We start from the raw sequence: 17,285 nt of genomic DNA, 5'->3' as shown, positions 1-17,285 counted from the left end.
CAATCGGCCTCACAATGCTGGGGTGTGCACCATCCAAAGAAGGTTGGGCATACTCTAACATTGGTATGTGGCGTGGCATCTCAATTCGTCTCTCGTTTTGGCGCTCCGCCTCCTGCTCTTGTTCGTGCCTCTCCATCAGTTCCTTAAGTCTTTGCTGTTGTCTTCGCCTGCGGAAAGTCCTTTCAATTTCAGGGTCACACTCAAGCTCCAAGTCAAGTGACTTTGGCATGCACCGGAAGAGATATCTGAATTAAAATATGGAGTGTTAGTTCAATAGAAATAAAATACACTAAAGAAAATAACTAAAAATATAATTGTAGATTAACAGTCCCCGGCAACGACGCCAAAAACTTGATCGAGCAAAACTTGCACTGTGAATTCCCCAATAAAATATGATTTTGTATGCTCAAAAAGTAATCGCAAGTGCACGATGTCAAGTAATAATATAGTGTATGTGAATACGAGTATCGTTCCGCTGAAGACTGTATTTAACAATTATTATTTTAGTTATTAAAACTTTAGCGACGAAAGGTGATTGGTTGTGTTATGACTAATAAAATGCAAGAAAATTAAATAAACAAGTTCAAAGATTAAATGATAAAATATGATTGCTAAATCGATTGATTAAATTTCAAATGATAAAAGAATTTGTTGGGAATTCTGGTTCACCTACCCCTTATTAATTAATTAATTCGTTCGATTGTGTTCTACGCTTTCGACAGGATTTCTTATTCAATTGAACACACTCTCTCGAGCTATGCCAAACTAATTCACTCAATGAATCGCATTTCGATTGATGAAATCCCTTAGTTTTCGACCCTAAGGACTATGACTATCGGCACGTATCCAATTTCATATATGTGTGCAAATTGTAGATCCGCGAATTATACTACTAGTTTTTATCACAAGTTATTCTCTCGAACTCACTCGCTATATAAAAACGTTGTTAAAGTTAGCTACGCTCTAACAACACAATAAAACAATAGTATAACCAAGAACAAATCACAAATCGAAATATGAATTAACTAGATCAAAGTTTTGGGGTAGGATCCCCTTTAATCCCAACAAATATGAAAAGTTAGCTACTAGAATTCATAATTAAAATCAGCAAAACAATGTTTAAATAAGAGAAAATAAACTTGAGATATTAGATGTAGCGAAATCTGCGAAGAACGATGCCCGGAAACCGTCGAATCTTCAATCCAAGTGCCAAAGCTCTCCAAAACTCCTTGTCCTCCTCCAATAATGTCTGAATCTCTCCCAAAAACGTCTAACCTCCCTTTCCATTCCAACCATTCTCCCCACTAAGGTAAGAAATCGAGCATGAAATCTTGCCAAAAATAGATGGCGCTCGGGCGGTAGAAAATTACCGCTCGAGCGCCACACCTTCTGTGAATCTCCTTGGGAAGTGCAGCATTCGCGCTCGGGCGGTAGAAAACTACCGCCCGAGCGCCGACCTTTCTCTCGAAGTTCTTGGGGTGAGTGGCTCTCGCGCTCGGGCGGTAGAAAACTACCGCTCGAGCGCCAACCTTTCTGTTGCCTTGGTCACCTTTCGCGCCCGGGCGGTAGAAAATTACCGCTCGGGCGCCACTCATTCTGTCTGTTGCCTTCTCATTTGTACACTTTGCTCCATCTTTGGTTTTCCGGTCACTTTTACCTGCAAATTCGTCACAAACCAGTGAGATATGATAGAATGCAGATGTTTGCTCAAAAATGAACAACATGTAACTAAAATGCATGCATGCACAATGCAAACACAACTAAAACTAATGCAATAAAATACGTAAAAATGACACATATCAAAAATCGATTCTTAATATTATTTATTTTTACTCAATATCTCTTAACTATGCTTTGAAGGTAGTGCATGTGATAATATTTTTCTTCCCTATCAATTTAGATAATATTATCTTTGGGATCTCAATATTTGTAAATGGCTGACTTCTATTTTAGACTCTATTTTTTAGGTAATATATTTTTTTTGTAATTTTATTATGTTAAATCAAGATCATGTCCCGAAGCCACTTTTTTAATATATGTCAAATATACTGAATATTATTATTATTTTATCAGTAAATACTAAACATTATACTTTTTATATATATATAATTATAATATAATGAGTTTGGAAAAAAAAAAGTTCCCTCCAAATAAAAAAGTCTAGCTCCGTCCCTGTGCATAATCCCTTTCTTGATGAAACGTTTGCATGGAAACTATGCCGGCACCGCCTAAGTCCGCCGCCATCTCCAATATTCTGTTGCGTCTCTTCTCTTTCTGCGTTCTAGTGCTGCTCGCACGCTTTGCTTACGTTATCACCGTCAAAGGCCAATGTTGCGAATCCATCGACTTTTGTTTCTTCCCTCAAACCACCATCTCGGAGGCTGATGCGACCCATCTCCGCCGCTCCCACTACGCTTCTATTTTCCGAAACCTCATCACCGAAGGCTTCCTTTCCAAGAATTCTAATTCCCTCTGCATTGCAACTCCAGAGGGCTTCGAGATTGATGCGTTGAAAGAAATTGGAGTTGCTTCTACTATTCAACTCGCTGAGGGGTTCAACCAGACATTCAAGAATCACACCTTCGATTTCATTTTCTCGAGCGGTGTCGGTTTGGACTGGATATCGAGACAGGTCCAGTGTGCTTTCGAAGTTTCAAGAATCCTGAAACCAGGAGGGTATTTCGTGGTACACACTGAATCAGCCAGTGATGCATACGGCTTCAACTCTTTGCTTCAATTAGTCGACACTTTTACATTGATTAATTCCCATGAAATTATCGATGGGTTGGATTCTTCTTTGAGTTGGGAACTTGTGTTTAAAAAGGATGATAAAATTTTCTCTCACACAGAAAAAGGGCAAACTTATAATGGCATGATTGATCGAGAATGCTCGGTTCCTAGGCATAAGCTTGAATTGATTGAAAATGCAGAGCCTTTGATTGAAGAGGAGCCTTTGAAACCTTGGATAGAATTGAAAAGAAATATCAAGAATGTCAAATATCTATCTAAAATGGTTGATATAAGTTTTAAAAATAGGTACGTGTATATCGACGTTGGAGCGAGGAGCTATGGATCCAGCATCGGGGGATGGTTCAAGAAGCAGTATCCAAAGCAAGAGAAACCCTTTGAAATTTACGCGGTAGAGGCCGATAGTGTATTCCACAAAGAGTATACATTGACGAAAGGTGTGACACTGTTGCCTTATGCGGCTTGGATCAGGAACGAGACACTGTTTTTCGAGATTTCTCGCGAACCAAGGCGAAAGAACAAGGAACGTCGGGGTCGAGGGATGGGCAGGGTTCGACCCGTGCAACCTGCTAGTAATTTCATCAGTGATTCGAACAAGATAAAAGGCTTTGACTTCGCGAAGTGGCTGAAGAGCAGTGTGACGAATAGGGATTACGTGGTGGTGAAGATGGATATTGAAGGAAGTGAGTTTCATGTGATTCCTCGTCTGATCGAGACGAGAGCCGCCTGCTTGATCGACGAGATGTTTGTTGAATGCCATTACAACAGATGGGAGAGGTGCTGCCCAGGAAAGAGGAGTCCCAAGCATCACAAGACATATGCTCAGTGTTTGGAATTGTTCTCTTCTCTTCGGAGGGTTGGAGTTCTTGTGCACCAGTGGTGGTGAGGATATATTTTGTATAGATCATAGCTACGAGTAGTCGGAGTAAGAATTTAAATTTCCTCAACAAACTTTAAAAATATTAATAGAAATCAAAATTTTACGAGTTTCACTTTCATGTAAAGTCTGTAATTATATGAAATCAGGTGTGGGTCTAGGAGTAAGACGAACCAATAAAAGTAAAATGACAAATATTCCATCGGTAATATTTAATTGAACGTGTGTCGTTTTTGCATATTTTATTATGTTAATTTTAATCAATTATGACATAAATTTAAATTAAAAAGTCTGTTTTATCTGTTTTAGTTATATTTATGCATATTATTTGCTCCTCACATGTTCGGTTGATTTGTAGATGGACTTACTAAAAAAAGGAAATTATTGGCTAAAGTGCGAGGACGGCGCACTAGGGTTACCCACCTCAGCGCACAAGAGAAGATCAGCGACGACCTCACGCTAGGGAAGGTGTTTTTACCCGCCCTCAGCGTGCCTCGCTCGCGCTAGGGCGGGTGATTTATCTTGCCCCAGCGAGCAAAAATGCAATCAAGTCGCGCTAGAGTGGGTGTTTTCGCTCAGCCCAACGCAACGCGATATGGAAATAATAGCAGGACGATTTATTTTCTTTTGTGGTGGATTTTTGGAGTGAGATAAATGATAGCAGCAACCTTAATATAGGTTTTTTGGAGGGTGGATTTGGAGTTTTGGGATCGGAAGAGGCACAGAAAAAAGCTGCCGAAAAGCAAGAAGACGGAACGGAGCAAGAGAACTCAATCGAAAAACAAGAACTTAATAAGCGTTTTTTCTTTTCTTTTTTTTTTTTCTCTTTTTTTATTTGGGATTAAGGGGATCCTATCTCCAAATGTTTAAGTTGGGAATTCTTTTGAAGATTGAATTTGGTAGTGTACTCAGTCAAATGAGTTATTTAAGGGGAGCAGCCTAAACCGTGAAAACGAGGTTCTGGTCCAGGTCATTTCGGGGCAAGCGGATCATTTGTTTAAGTATACTTAATTATGTTATTGATGTTTCTTCCAACTTTGGAGTATGATCAACTTCAAAGAGATTTTATGTGTTAGAATTGCAATCGATGAGAGATTTTATAAAATGATATAATAACATAATTCGTGGATCTACAAGTTACATAGACATGTTTGATACATGTTGATAGCCATAGTTCAATATGTCGAAAGCTAGAGATTTTCACGGTTCATTAATACGATTGCATTTGCTAAAAACAGAATGGCACTTGGTTACTGTATTTTGTTAATTAGATTAGTATAACTCGATATAGTATATTGATAAACTAGGGAATTCCATCAAAAACATGACTTAATAATTGAAATTCAATCATTAGAAGAGATTCGATGGTATGTCAACTAAGATCCTAACAATTGTTTGTTTATTAATTTGATTTATATTATTTATTTATATCGTGTTTGTAAATTATTTTATTAGACCTTCGATTTAATTTATTACTTAATCTAATTTCTGTTTTAATTAACTAAAGAATTATGTTTAAGTTAAATTTGTCTAATCAATATCTATGGGAACGATACGTGTACTTCATACATTATATTATACCTTAACTCATGTACTTGCGATTCATTCGAGCATAAACTTTTATTTTATTTTATTTGAGATTTACTATACAAGAAATGTTCGATCAATATCGTATATATGTTTTTAACAAAAAAATATAAAAAGAATTTGACGTTCCCTAAAATTTCAAAGTCTTCAATGATAACGACAATACAAATATTTTTAGAAATTCATCTTTCAATAAATATCATCAATGCATCCGAGAGAAAATTGTCTTCTATTTTACTTTGAACCCTAGTTTGGAAGATATTCGTAGCTGAGAATGATCACTTTGTACTCTATAATAGCTGAATGAACTGGAAGAGTACTAAGCATAAACACAATCTATGATAAGTAAAACATTCATGAGGTTACATGCATGATGATCAAGCAAAACTTGCACTATGGAATCCTCAATAAAAATATGATTTTGTATGCTCAAAATTAATCGCAAGTGCACGATGTCAAGTAATAGTATAGTGTACGTGAGTACGAGTATCGTTCCAGTGGAGAATGTATTTAACAATTATTATTTTCAGTTATTGAACATTTAGCAACGAAAATTGATTTGATTGTTTTAACACTACTGTTCTTAAATAATTAAACAAATAATAAAGGATTCAAAACTAAATTAATAATCAGAGATAGTATCCAAAATGGTTGAATAAAATTCAATAAGAAATGGATTTGTTGGGAATATCGGTTCACCTACCCCTCGTTAATTAATTAATTTATTCGATAATGATCATATGCTTCCGACAGGATTTTCTATTCAATTGAACACACTCTCTCGAGTTATGCCAAACTAATTCTACTCAATGAAGTAATTAAATGTCTTTAATTATTTATCAAGAGTGAATCGCATTTCGATCTATGAAATCTCCTAGTTTTCGACCCTAAGAACTATGACTATCGGCGCGTATCCAATTTCATATGTCTATGTAAATTGTAGATCCACGGATTATACTCCTCGTTCCTATCACAAGTTATTCTCTCGAACTCACTCGCAATATAAAAACATTGTTGAAGTTAGCTACGCTCTAACAACACGAAGAAAAACAATAGTATAATCAAGAACAAATCAGAAATCAAGATGCAAATTAATTATATCAAAGTTTGGGGTAGGATCCCCTTAAATCCCAACAAATATTAAAGTTTAGCTACTAATATTCATAAGTGAAATCAGCAAAACAATGTTTAAAAGATGAAAACTAAATCAGAAATACTAGAATTGTCGAAAAACACGAAGAACGGTGCCCGAAAATCCTCGAATCTTCAATCCAAGCGCAAAAGTCTCTCCCAAGCTCCGAGCCGTCTTCAATGAAGTCTGAATCATCCCCCAATTCGTGCCTCCTTCCTTTCCATATCTCCCCTTCTCCAAAATAAGGTATAAGATCGGACAAGAAATCTTGCCAAAATTAGGTGGCGCTCGGGAGGTAAAGAATTTCCGCTCGAGCGCCACACTCTCTGTAAAACACTTGGGGTATGCGGCTTCTCGCGCTCGGGCGGTAGGGAATTATCGATCGAGCGCCAATTCTTCTGTAAATTTTCTCTTCTCGGATCCCGGGTCGCGCTCGAGCGGTAGAAAACAACCGCTCGAGTGCCGACCTCTCTGGAATTCTCCTTGGCCTTTAACCTCTCGCGCTCGAGCGGTACAATTTCACCGCTCGAGCGCCAACTCTTCTGCACCTTATTTCCTTGACTTGGCACTTGGCTCCGATTTTTGTTTTTCCGGTCATTTTTCCTGCAATTTCGTCACATCCAAGTGAGACACGATCACATGCAAATGTTTACTCTAAAATGAACAGAATGTAAACGAAATGTACGCATGCACAATGCAAACACACACAAATTAATGCAATAAAACACGTAATAATCACACATATCAACCCCCTCATACTTGAAAGGGGATCGGTTACGGTGACCGGAAGCGCAACGGAAGTTAAAAAATCGAATTTTCAAGAATAAATTTTCGGCCACCATGATTTTGTTGTAGCAAATACATTTAAACACCATTCATAATGTCATACATAGGGTGTTTAGAAGTTTTACCTATCAATCACAAGGATTGATGTGTGGCTCCAACTTTGTTGTTAAACAACAAAGCTCTTGAATGGCATGAAGAAATGTACAAGCTTCCTCCTACCTTGAATCTTTCCTTCAAATTAAGCCCACCACCAACTAGGTAGATCCCCTCATATTTTGCACTAGAAAAATATGAGGATTTTTCATTTGAGAAGAGAGTGTTTCTTCAACCATTGAAGAAAGAAAAATTGGAGAGAAAGTGAATAGTATTTTCGGCACTATTCATCCTTGGAGAGAAGGAGAGACCTTTTTTTGGTTGTGGGAAAAGTAGTGTCAAAAAGGTGCATGCTATGCCTTGAAAACTCAAAAAGTAGTCTCCCAACCTTTCACCTCCCATGCATGCATATTATATGGTTTTTATCAAAATAAAAACCATGGACTAAATTTAATTATCTCAAACATATTTGAGACTAATTAAACATTACTTGAATTTACCCAAGTCCCACTAGTTAAATAATTAATTTAAATTGAGCTCTACAAGACTCAATATAATTTAATTAATTCAACACTTGAATTAATTTAATTATTTGGACTCTACTAGGTCCACCAGGGTTTAATTAATTCAACACTTGAATTAATTTAATTTAGTCCATAATAATGTTTATGAAAATCACAATTTTCAAATACATTATTCACTTGGCCAAATTTTAATTTAGGAACACTTCCATAAATTAAAATTTACATTTCTCTCATAGAAGTCATACTTCTATTTTTCTTTACACTTATAAACTCATTTATAAGTCGTTCAACATATTGAACTATTTTCTCCTTTATAGAAGTCATACTTCTAATTTTCCTTACGCTTATAAACTCTTTTATAAGCCGTTCAACACATTGAACTATTTTACTTCTCAACGGGATCTAGAAAGCTAGTACTTGTGTGGCCCTCAATGGTTCATTGATACAACTAGCCGTGGGTTCACATCTCCATGTGATTCGGACTAAACATATCCTTATATGAGCATACCCCAATTGCTCCATTCTTACTTATCAACTCCTTGATAATAAGAACGTCAGAACTCAAGTCTGATAGTACCCAACCAATCATGTTAAACGCCTAGCAGCATCGCTTACATGATTCCCTAGGTATCAAATGATAGTGCCTGCAAGAACCATTCAATTATGGTTAGCGTACAGTACGGTCCCTTCAACTCATATATCCCGATCGATTCGACAACCATTGGTTTATCGAGAGTTGTCAATGAATCGATACTATGTGTCATGTCGTAGTTGCATCAATGGTGTAATCTATGAAACCCCTTTCATAATTACCACCATACTCTGGCCAGAGATTTCAACCTACTAACACATAGGATATCCATACCCGAAGGTAAGCGGTGAATCCCCGACTACAATGCATCGACTCCTATGTGTTTCGACAGAACACCCAATCTTGCCACCTGATGACCCATAAGAGTCGGTAAACAAGTCAAAGTGTAATTCTAGCACATAGAGTCTCAATGTTGTCCCGGGTCATAAGGACTAATTCTGTACAACCATAAACTAGGACATTTCCACTCGATAAGTGAGAACCACTTGGGAAGTCCTTTTATGGAGGGTTGTTCAGTGCACTCTACAAGGAGCACCTATCTGCATGTTCGGACATCACAATGTCCCCTACCAATGAAACATGGTACTCACATCGCAGATACTAGTCTCGAACTCTAGCGGCCTATATCCTTCTTAGTGGCGGCTGAATCGACTAGGAACCGTTTAGAATATACAGTATTACAAATATGAGTTTCATGATACTCATCATATGAGCATCTCATATTCTTTCTACCATTTGTATATTCAAGGGCTTTATCTATGCAACTAGCATGGGTATACAGATAAAGATATGCCAAAATAATAATATCAAATATTACTAAAATAAAAATTGCTTATACATAGAGTTTCATTGTGAACACTCGGCCAACACTTGGCTCGACGGGCACCTACTCTAACAATCTCCCACTTGCACTAGAGCCAACTACCCATATGCTTTAAACCCATTGATTCGCGATGCTTGTCGGATAATGGTCCAGGTAAAGGCTTAGCTAGTGGATCAACAACATTATCTGCGGAGCCGACTATGTCAAAAGACACCTCTCTACTTTCCACAATCTCTCCGAGGATGTGGTACTTTCTCAATACATGTTTGGACTTCTGATGAGACCTAGGCTCCTTTGCTTGAGCTATAGCTCCCGTGTTGTAACACAACACCGGGACAGGAGCAACTCCATTAGGAATGACGTCCAACTCTTAGACGAAATTCCTTATCCAAACCGCCTCTCTTGCTGCATCTGATGCAGCAATGTATTCGGCCATTATGCTGGAATCCGCAGTATTGTCTTGCTTGGAACTCTTCCAAGAGACAGCAGCACCATTGAGCATGAATACAAACCTAGAGATTGACTTCGAGTCATCGATATCGCTTTGAAAGCTAGAGTCGGTATAGCCTTCCAATTTTAGTTCTCCACCCCATAGACCAAGAACAATTTATTGGTCCTTCTCAACTACTTGAGGATGTCTTTCACAGCTTTCCAGTATGGAAGACCAGGGTTCGATTGATATCTACTCACTACACTTAGTGCGAAAGCCACGTCAAGACGTGTAGATATCATCCCATACATGATGCTACCAATCGCAGATGCGTAAGGAACGCTTTGTCATCGCCGCTATCTCTGCATCAGTCTTGAAAGACAGACTTGGATAGGGACACGCCATGACACATTGGTAGATACCCTCTCTTGGACTTATCCATCGAGAACCTCTTCACGATGGTATCAATGTATGTGGACTGGGTGAGACCAAGCAATCTTTTCGATCTATCTCAATATATCTGTATCCCAATACAAAAGATGCTTCACCCAAGTCCTGCATCGAGAACTTACTCGCTAACCATATCTTAGTTGATTGCAACATTCCTACATCATTCCCAATGAGTAGAATGTCATCAACATAAAGCACAAGGAATGTCACAGTACTCCCACTGACCTTCTTATACACACAGGGTTCCTCATGATTATTAGCAAAACCAAACTCTTTGATTGTACTATCGAATCTGAGGTTCCAACTCCCAGATGCCTGCTTTAGACCATAAATAGATCTCTGAAGTTTGCATATCATATGCTCACTTCCGATAGATGTAAACCCTCCAGGTTTGAGACATGTAAATCTCTTCCTTAATATCCCCATTAAGAAAGGCTGTCTTGACATCTATATGTCATATCTCATAGTCATACCATGCAGCTATGGCTAGCAAAATCCTTATGGACTTGAACATTGCAACTGGTGAAAAGGTTTCCTCAAAGTCAACTCCTTGTATTTGAGTATATCCTTTTGCCACCAATCGCGCCTTGAAGGTCAATACCTTCCCATCCGCCCCAAGTTTCCTCTTGTAAATCCATTTACACCCTATGGGAACAATTCCCTCAGGTGGATCCACGAGATTCCACACTTGGTTCGAATGCATGGAATTCATCTCAGATTCCATTGCTTCAAGCCATTTAGGATGAATCGGCATCAGATAATGCTTCCTTGAAGGTCCTTGGATCACATCCATGGATAGGCTCATCATGGCCCTCTTCAAGAAGCAGACCATACCTCATAGGTGGTCTCGAGACTCTCTCGGATCTTTTAGGAGCTTGTATCTCCTCACTTGGCTCTTCGGGTGTGTGTTCTATAATTGTGGGTGTCTCTCGAACCTCTTCGAGTTCTATCATCTCCCATTTTCTATCCAATAGAAATTCCCTTTCCAAAAAGGTTGCATTCCTAGATACAAACACCTTTGTTTCTTGAGGATGATAGAAATGATATCCAACTGAATTCCTTGGATATCCCACAAAGTAGCATAAAATGAATCGACTATCCAATTTATCTCCCACTACCTGCTTCATAAGCAGGGCACCCCCATATTCTAAGATAAGAATACTTAGGAGGCTTACCCATCCATATCTCATATGGTGTATGCCTTTGAATGGACATTTAATGGAATATCTTTTAATTTTAAGTTATAGAGATCGTTTTCAAGTTCACCAGTACCAATCAAACATTCATTCATGTAAATGTTGCAAACACCTTTGCAAAATAAACAAGAATATCCATTTTTATCACAAATGAAATGGAAATAATGTTTTTCACCAAAAAGGTACAACAAAACATCTCTTAAAAATTAACTTAAAATCATTGTTCAACATTAACTAAACATTTCTTAAGGTCTTGGCAGCAACTCTTGCTCCATAGCCATTCTCAAGAAGGTCTCACCTTCCCTTAAACTTCCTACTTCTTCCCATCACCTGTAACACATTACAGAGATGTGATCCATAACCGGTATCTAATACCCAAGAAGTAGAGTTAATTGAAATGTTTACTTCAATTTAGAACATACCGTTTCCAGAACTCTTCTGGGCCAGATATTCATTGCAATTTCGCCTCCAATGTCCAGGCTTCTTGCAGTGATGACAAACATCACTAGTCTTGTCAGCCTTAACCGGTGTGGCTGCCACAACGGGATACGGAGATTGCCTCATCAAGGGCACGTTCTTCTTGGGACGTTGGAAAGAACTCTTCTTTCCCTTCCCATGTGGATCAATCTTCGTACCAGATGAAGAACCCACATAAAGAACCAACTTCTCCTTTTTGATAGTGGATTCAAACGTAACAAGCATATTTACCAACTCCTCAAGGGTCGGCTCCATCTTGTTCATGTTGAAGTTCACCACAAAAGGATCAAATGAGCTAGGCAATGATAACAGCAACACGTCGGTGGTCAACTCCGAAGGCAAGATCATATCCATGCCAACGAGCTTGTCCACGAGCCCAATCAACTTCAGGCCATGCTCATGGACCGAGGCCCCATCTCGCATGCGCATAGTGATCAGCTCCTTGACGGTAGCATGCCTAAGAGGCCGTGTTTGCTCACCAAAGAGCTCCTTGAGATGCAAAAGAATGTCAGCAGCACTCTTTGCATCCTCAAAACGCCTCTGCAGCTCATCATTCATAGAAGTCAGCATATAACACCCAGCTATCAAGTCATGGTCACACCATTCCTTGTAAGTCTGCAATTCCTCAGGAGTGCAGTCAGTCGGAGCCTCAACAGGGGGCGACTCAGTCAGTGTATATGCTACCCTTTCCGAATTCAAGACGATTTTCAGGTTTCTTAGCCAAGTGAGGTAATTAGGTCCAGTTAATATTTGTTTGTCGAGTATTACAGATATCGGATTGCGCATTGAAGACATTGTCAATTTGTACTGAAAAGTAAAACAGATAAATGTTGATGACTATTTTAAAATATTTAGTAAGATATGAAGCTTGGACTTTTACTTCATAAATATTTGCTCCCACTGTTTTGACATCTTTCACTACCCTCTAGTGAAAACGGGAAACATTTTTCCTCAGTATGTACCTAAGGTCCAATTAGTGAATTATGATCCCGAATAATATCAGCCAATCACAATTCCTAAAAGGTAGTTTCCAATTGCATCACAATGCAACCCTCTACGTAAACTTTTGTCTCACGTTTGATTAGGACCCAATAATATGACGTCGTTCATCTTCACGTGTCAAGCCTTACCCATCGATGTTGAACCTTAATGGACGGTCGCCATGAGTTCCCCCAATAATATGAGCCGAAATCATGGGAGTTCCACGTAGTTTACATCACCATGTCAATGGATGTCACAGCTTTCCGGCACCCAAAGCTCCCCCAATAATATGAGCCGAGCCCCGAGTACGGGTAGCGTTCATCATGCACCCATTGTCGATGGAAGACATGGAAATTATAAACAAATTTATAATTCCCCTTTTCGGGCTTGATATTAATTTTGAATATTATTCAAAATGAGGGTTTTTAATTTTGAAAGGTCTCATCATTAATTTTATTTTAAAAGCTCGCCATGTTTGATCGTATGTTTGCCGGATTCATGCAAATTTGTTATTAACATAATAATAACGCACATACTCATTATTTATAACATATCATGCATATATTATAAACAGTAAACAAACAAGGATGATCAATCGCCCCAATACTAATGGCCCGTGTGAGCTAAACACGGGCCTAGGTCCAATCCTAGGGTAAATGCACGGGATGCAATGCAACTATTACATTAGCTTCCAATATTTACATGTCTTCGATCTTCATAATCATCATGGCCACCATCTTCCAATCTTGATCATCCACTATACTAATATTTACAAATAAATATCCATGGCAAATAGGGATACATCTCATGGGGTGGGAACGGGCCATAAACCAAGCCCACTTTATAAATTTGATAATTATTACAATCATTCAACACAAAATATCCTAGCATACACCTAGCAAATTGGGCTTGGGCTTTTGATCATCCTTCATGCATAATATCACATATCATACACCATCAATTAATTATCACAATAATTAATTGATCCAATATTATATATCTTGATTCAATCACTAACCGCCACGATTATAAACTAAATTAACAAAGTATACAAACACCTTTGTCTACTTTCCAATTAATTTATTTATAACCGAATTTCTTATAAATCACAATTTACTATAAATAATTAAAGTCCAACTTCAATTATTTATTTTATGAGAAAAAATTTGCAACTTTTGTAATTTTAAACTTAAGGGCCCAAAAACTTATTTTTCACCAAAAACATTTTTAGCCCATTTAAAATTCACAAACATGTTAGATATCCAATGGCCCAACAACTCAAGGCCCATGACACTTTGATATTCCAAAACACTTTTGGAAACCCTAGCCGTCATCGCCGTCGCCGGAGCTCCGTCGCCGGATTCCGGCCAACTTACCAAAAAAAAATTTTTTATTTAAAAATGTTGGGGCTGTTCGGGCAGCCCCTTGGGCTGCCCTAGCTGCCCGTTTCGGGCAGCCCCTCAAGCTGCCCGAAATGGGCAGCAACTTGCTGCCCAAAAACAGCCCCAAAAATGGCCTTGAATCGTTGCAAAGATTTTGTTCTCATGCGGTTAGAAATCAATCTCAATATAATATCTTGTAGTTGCTACACAAAATCGTAACCATAGCTCTGATACCACTTGAAAGGGGATCGGTTACGGTGACCGGAAGCGCAACGGAAGTTAAAAAATCGAATTTTCAAGAATAAATTTTCGGCCACCATGATTTTGTTGTAGCAAATACATTTAAACACCATTCATAATGTCATACATAGGGTGTTTAGAAGTTTTACCTATCAATCACAAGGATTGATGTGTGGCTCCAACTTTGTTGTTAAACAACAAAGCTCTTGAATGGCATGAAGAAATGTACAAGCTTCCTCCTACCTTGAATCTTTCCTTCAAATTAAGCCCACCACCAACTAGGTAGATCCCCTCATATTTTGCACTAGAAAAATATGAGGATTTTTCATTTGAGAAGAGAGTGTTTCTTCAACCATTGAAGAAAGAAAAATTGGAGAGAAAGTGAATAGTATTTTCGGCACTATTCATCCTTGGAGAGAAGGAGAGACCTTTTTTTGGTTGTGGGAAAAGTAGTGTCAAAAAGGTGCATGCTATGCCTTGAAAACTCAAAAAGTAGTCTCCCAACCTTTCACCTCCCATGCATGCATATTATATGGTTTTTATCAAAATAAAAACCATGGACTAAATTTAATTATCTCAAACATATTTGAGACTAATTAAACATTACTTGAATTTACCCAAGTCCCACTAGTTAAATAATTAATTTAAATTGAGCTCTACAAGACTCAATATAATTTAATTAATTCAACACTTGAATTAATTTAATTATTTGGACTCTACTAGGTCCACTAGTGTTTAATTAATTCAACACTTGAATTAATTTAATTTAGTCCATAATAATGTTTATGAAAATCACAATTTTCAAATACATTATTCACTTGGCCAAATTTTAATTTAGGAACACTTCCATAAATTAAAATTTACATTTCTCTCATAGAAGTCATACTTCTATTTTTCTTTACACTTATAAACTCATTTATAAGTCGTTCAACATATTGAACTATTTTCTCCTTTATAGAAGTCATACTTCTAATTTTCCTTACGCTTATAAACTCCTTTATAAGCCGTTCAACACATTGAACTATTTTACTTCTCAACGGGATCTAGAAAGCTAGTACTTGTGTGGCCCTCAATGGTTCATTGATACAACTAGCCGTGGGTTCACATCTCCATGTGATTCGGACTAAACATATCCTTATATGAGCATACCCCAATTGCTCCATTCTTACTTATCAACTCCTTGATAATAAGAACGTCAGAACTCAAGTCTGATAGTACCCAACCAATCATGTTAAACGCCTAGCAGCATCGCTTACATGATTCCCTAGGTATCAAATGATAGTGCCTGCAAGAACCATTCAATTATGGTTAGCGTACAGTACGGTCCCTTCAACTCATATATCCCGATCGATTCGACAACCATTGGTTTATCGAGAGTTGTCAATGAATCGATACTATGTGTCATGTCGTAGTTGCATCAATGGTGTAATCTATGAAACCCCTTTCATAATTACCACCATACTCTGGCCAGAGATTTCAACCTACTAACACATAGGATATCCATACCCGAAGGTAAGCGGTGAATCCCCGACTACAATGCATCGACTCCTATGTGTTTCGACAGAACACCCAATCTTGCCACCTGATGACCCATAAGAGTCGGTAAACAAGTCAAAGTGTAATTCTAGCACATAGAGTCTCAATGTTGTCCCGGGTCATAAGGACTAATTCTGTACAACCATAAACTAGGACATTTCCACTCGATAAGTGAGAACCACTTGGGAAGTCCTTTTATGGAGGGTTGTTCAGTGCACTCTACAAGGAGCACCTATCTGCATGTTCGGACATCACAATGTCCCCTACCAATGAAACATGGTACTCACATCGCAGATACTAGTCTCGAACTCTAGCGGCCTATATCCTTCTTAGTGGCGGCTGAATCGACTAGGAACCGTTTAGAATATACAGTATTACAAATATGAGTTTCATGATACTCATCATATGAGCATCTCATATTCTTTCTACCATTTGTATATTCAAGGGCTTTATCTATGCAACTAGCATGGGTATACAGATAAAGATATGCCAAAATAATAATATCAAATATTACTAAAATAAAAATTGCTTATACATAGAGTTTCAATGTGAACACTCGGCCAACACTTGGCTCGACGGGCACCTACTCTAACAATACTAACCTTTTGCTTGCCCTCAAGCAAAATAGGTTATAGACCACAATCAAAACACGAAACAAACACAAAAGGGAGGATATTTAAACAGCTAAAATGATGGTGAAGTAGCGAACCGGTATCTCCTGCCTCAGCGGGTGTTTGAACCACATCCAATTAGTCACATCCCAACATTCATAAATACCCCTTTTCGAGCACCTTATAGCATTTTGATTTGACCAGAAAGTGTGGTCGTGTGTGTGTGTTGTGGGTTTCACTAGCTTGTGCTTCAGACAATTTTGTTCGCGAATCATGCGAGTCACCAAATCGACAGTTCAATGCAAGTTACTCTATCCTGAGTTCTGTTTCTATTTGTGACCAACAAGTAAACACAAAACGGCAAAGTTATCTGGGTGTACAACAGGAATTTGGGAGTCAATATCCATGAGTTTTTTAAACGGCTCAAACAGATGGGGAGTACACTGATCATTTTCATTATGCACTTGTCAGAATTTTTTTTCCTGACATTCCTCAACGCCTTACATCTACATCTTTTTAGCCTCGGGATAGGAGTTCATCCCTTTTTTTGGCTCCCCCACACCTTACATCCCCTTTTCATATATTTATTTATTTATTTTTTCTTTTTTTTTAGTGCATAATTTTCTCATGTGTACTTCCTAGGTTCTGAATATAAGGTGTTTGCTTTCAGATGGCCTAGGGGTGGATTTCGAGGTCCTATGCACGATTGGGAACAAGAGGATTTGAGGTACTCTTTGATTATTTACTCGAGTTAATGCTACCGGTTGGTCACTCCTATCAACCGAAATTCATTCAAGTGTAACTCGCATATCATGTTGCT

The 17,285-nt window shown here is 38.1% G+C and overlaps 1 protein-coding gene across 1 annotated transcript; it reads left to right on the top strand.

Annotated features, from left to right (window-relative positions):
• The first annotated feature begins 2,215 nt into the window (after positions 1-2,215).
• Positions 2,216-3,802, top strand: LOC140842857 (uncharacterized). Its single transcript, XM_073211058.1, has one exon. The coding sequence runs from the start codon at positions 2,216-2,218 to the stop codon at positions 3,632-3,634; it is 1,419 nt and encodes a 472-aa protein (XP_073067159.1). The 3' UTR covers positions 3,635-3,802.
• The last annotated feature ends 13,483 nt before the right edge of the window (positions 3,803-17,285 follow it).

This window comes from Primulina eburnea, chromosome 10, assembly GCF_022965805.1.
Source record: "Primulina eburnea isolate SZY01 chromosome 10, ASM2296580v1, whole genome shotgun sequence".
Classification (NCBI taxonomy): domain Eukaryota; kingdom Viridiplantae; phylum Streptophyta; class Magnoliopsida; order Lamiales; family Gesneriaceae; genus Primulina; species Primulina eburnea.
Note: the sequence above shows the minus strand (reverse complement) of the source record. Positions and strands in the feature narration are given on the sequence as shown.

Coding starts and splice junctions, on each gene's coding strand:
- LOC140842857 (XM_073211058.1), top strand. CDS start 2,216: ATGCCGGCACCGCCTAAGTCCGCCGCCATCTCCAATATTCTGTTGCGT.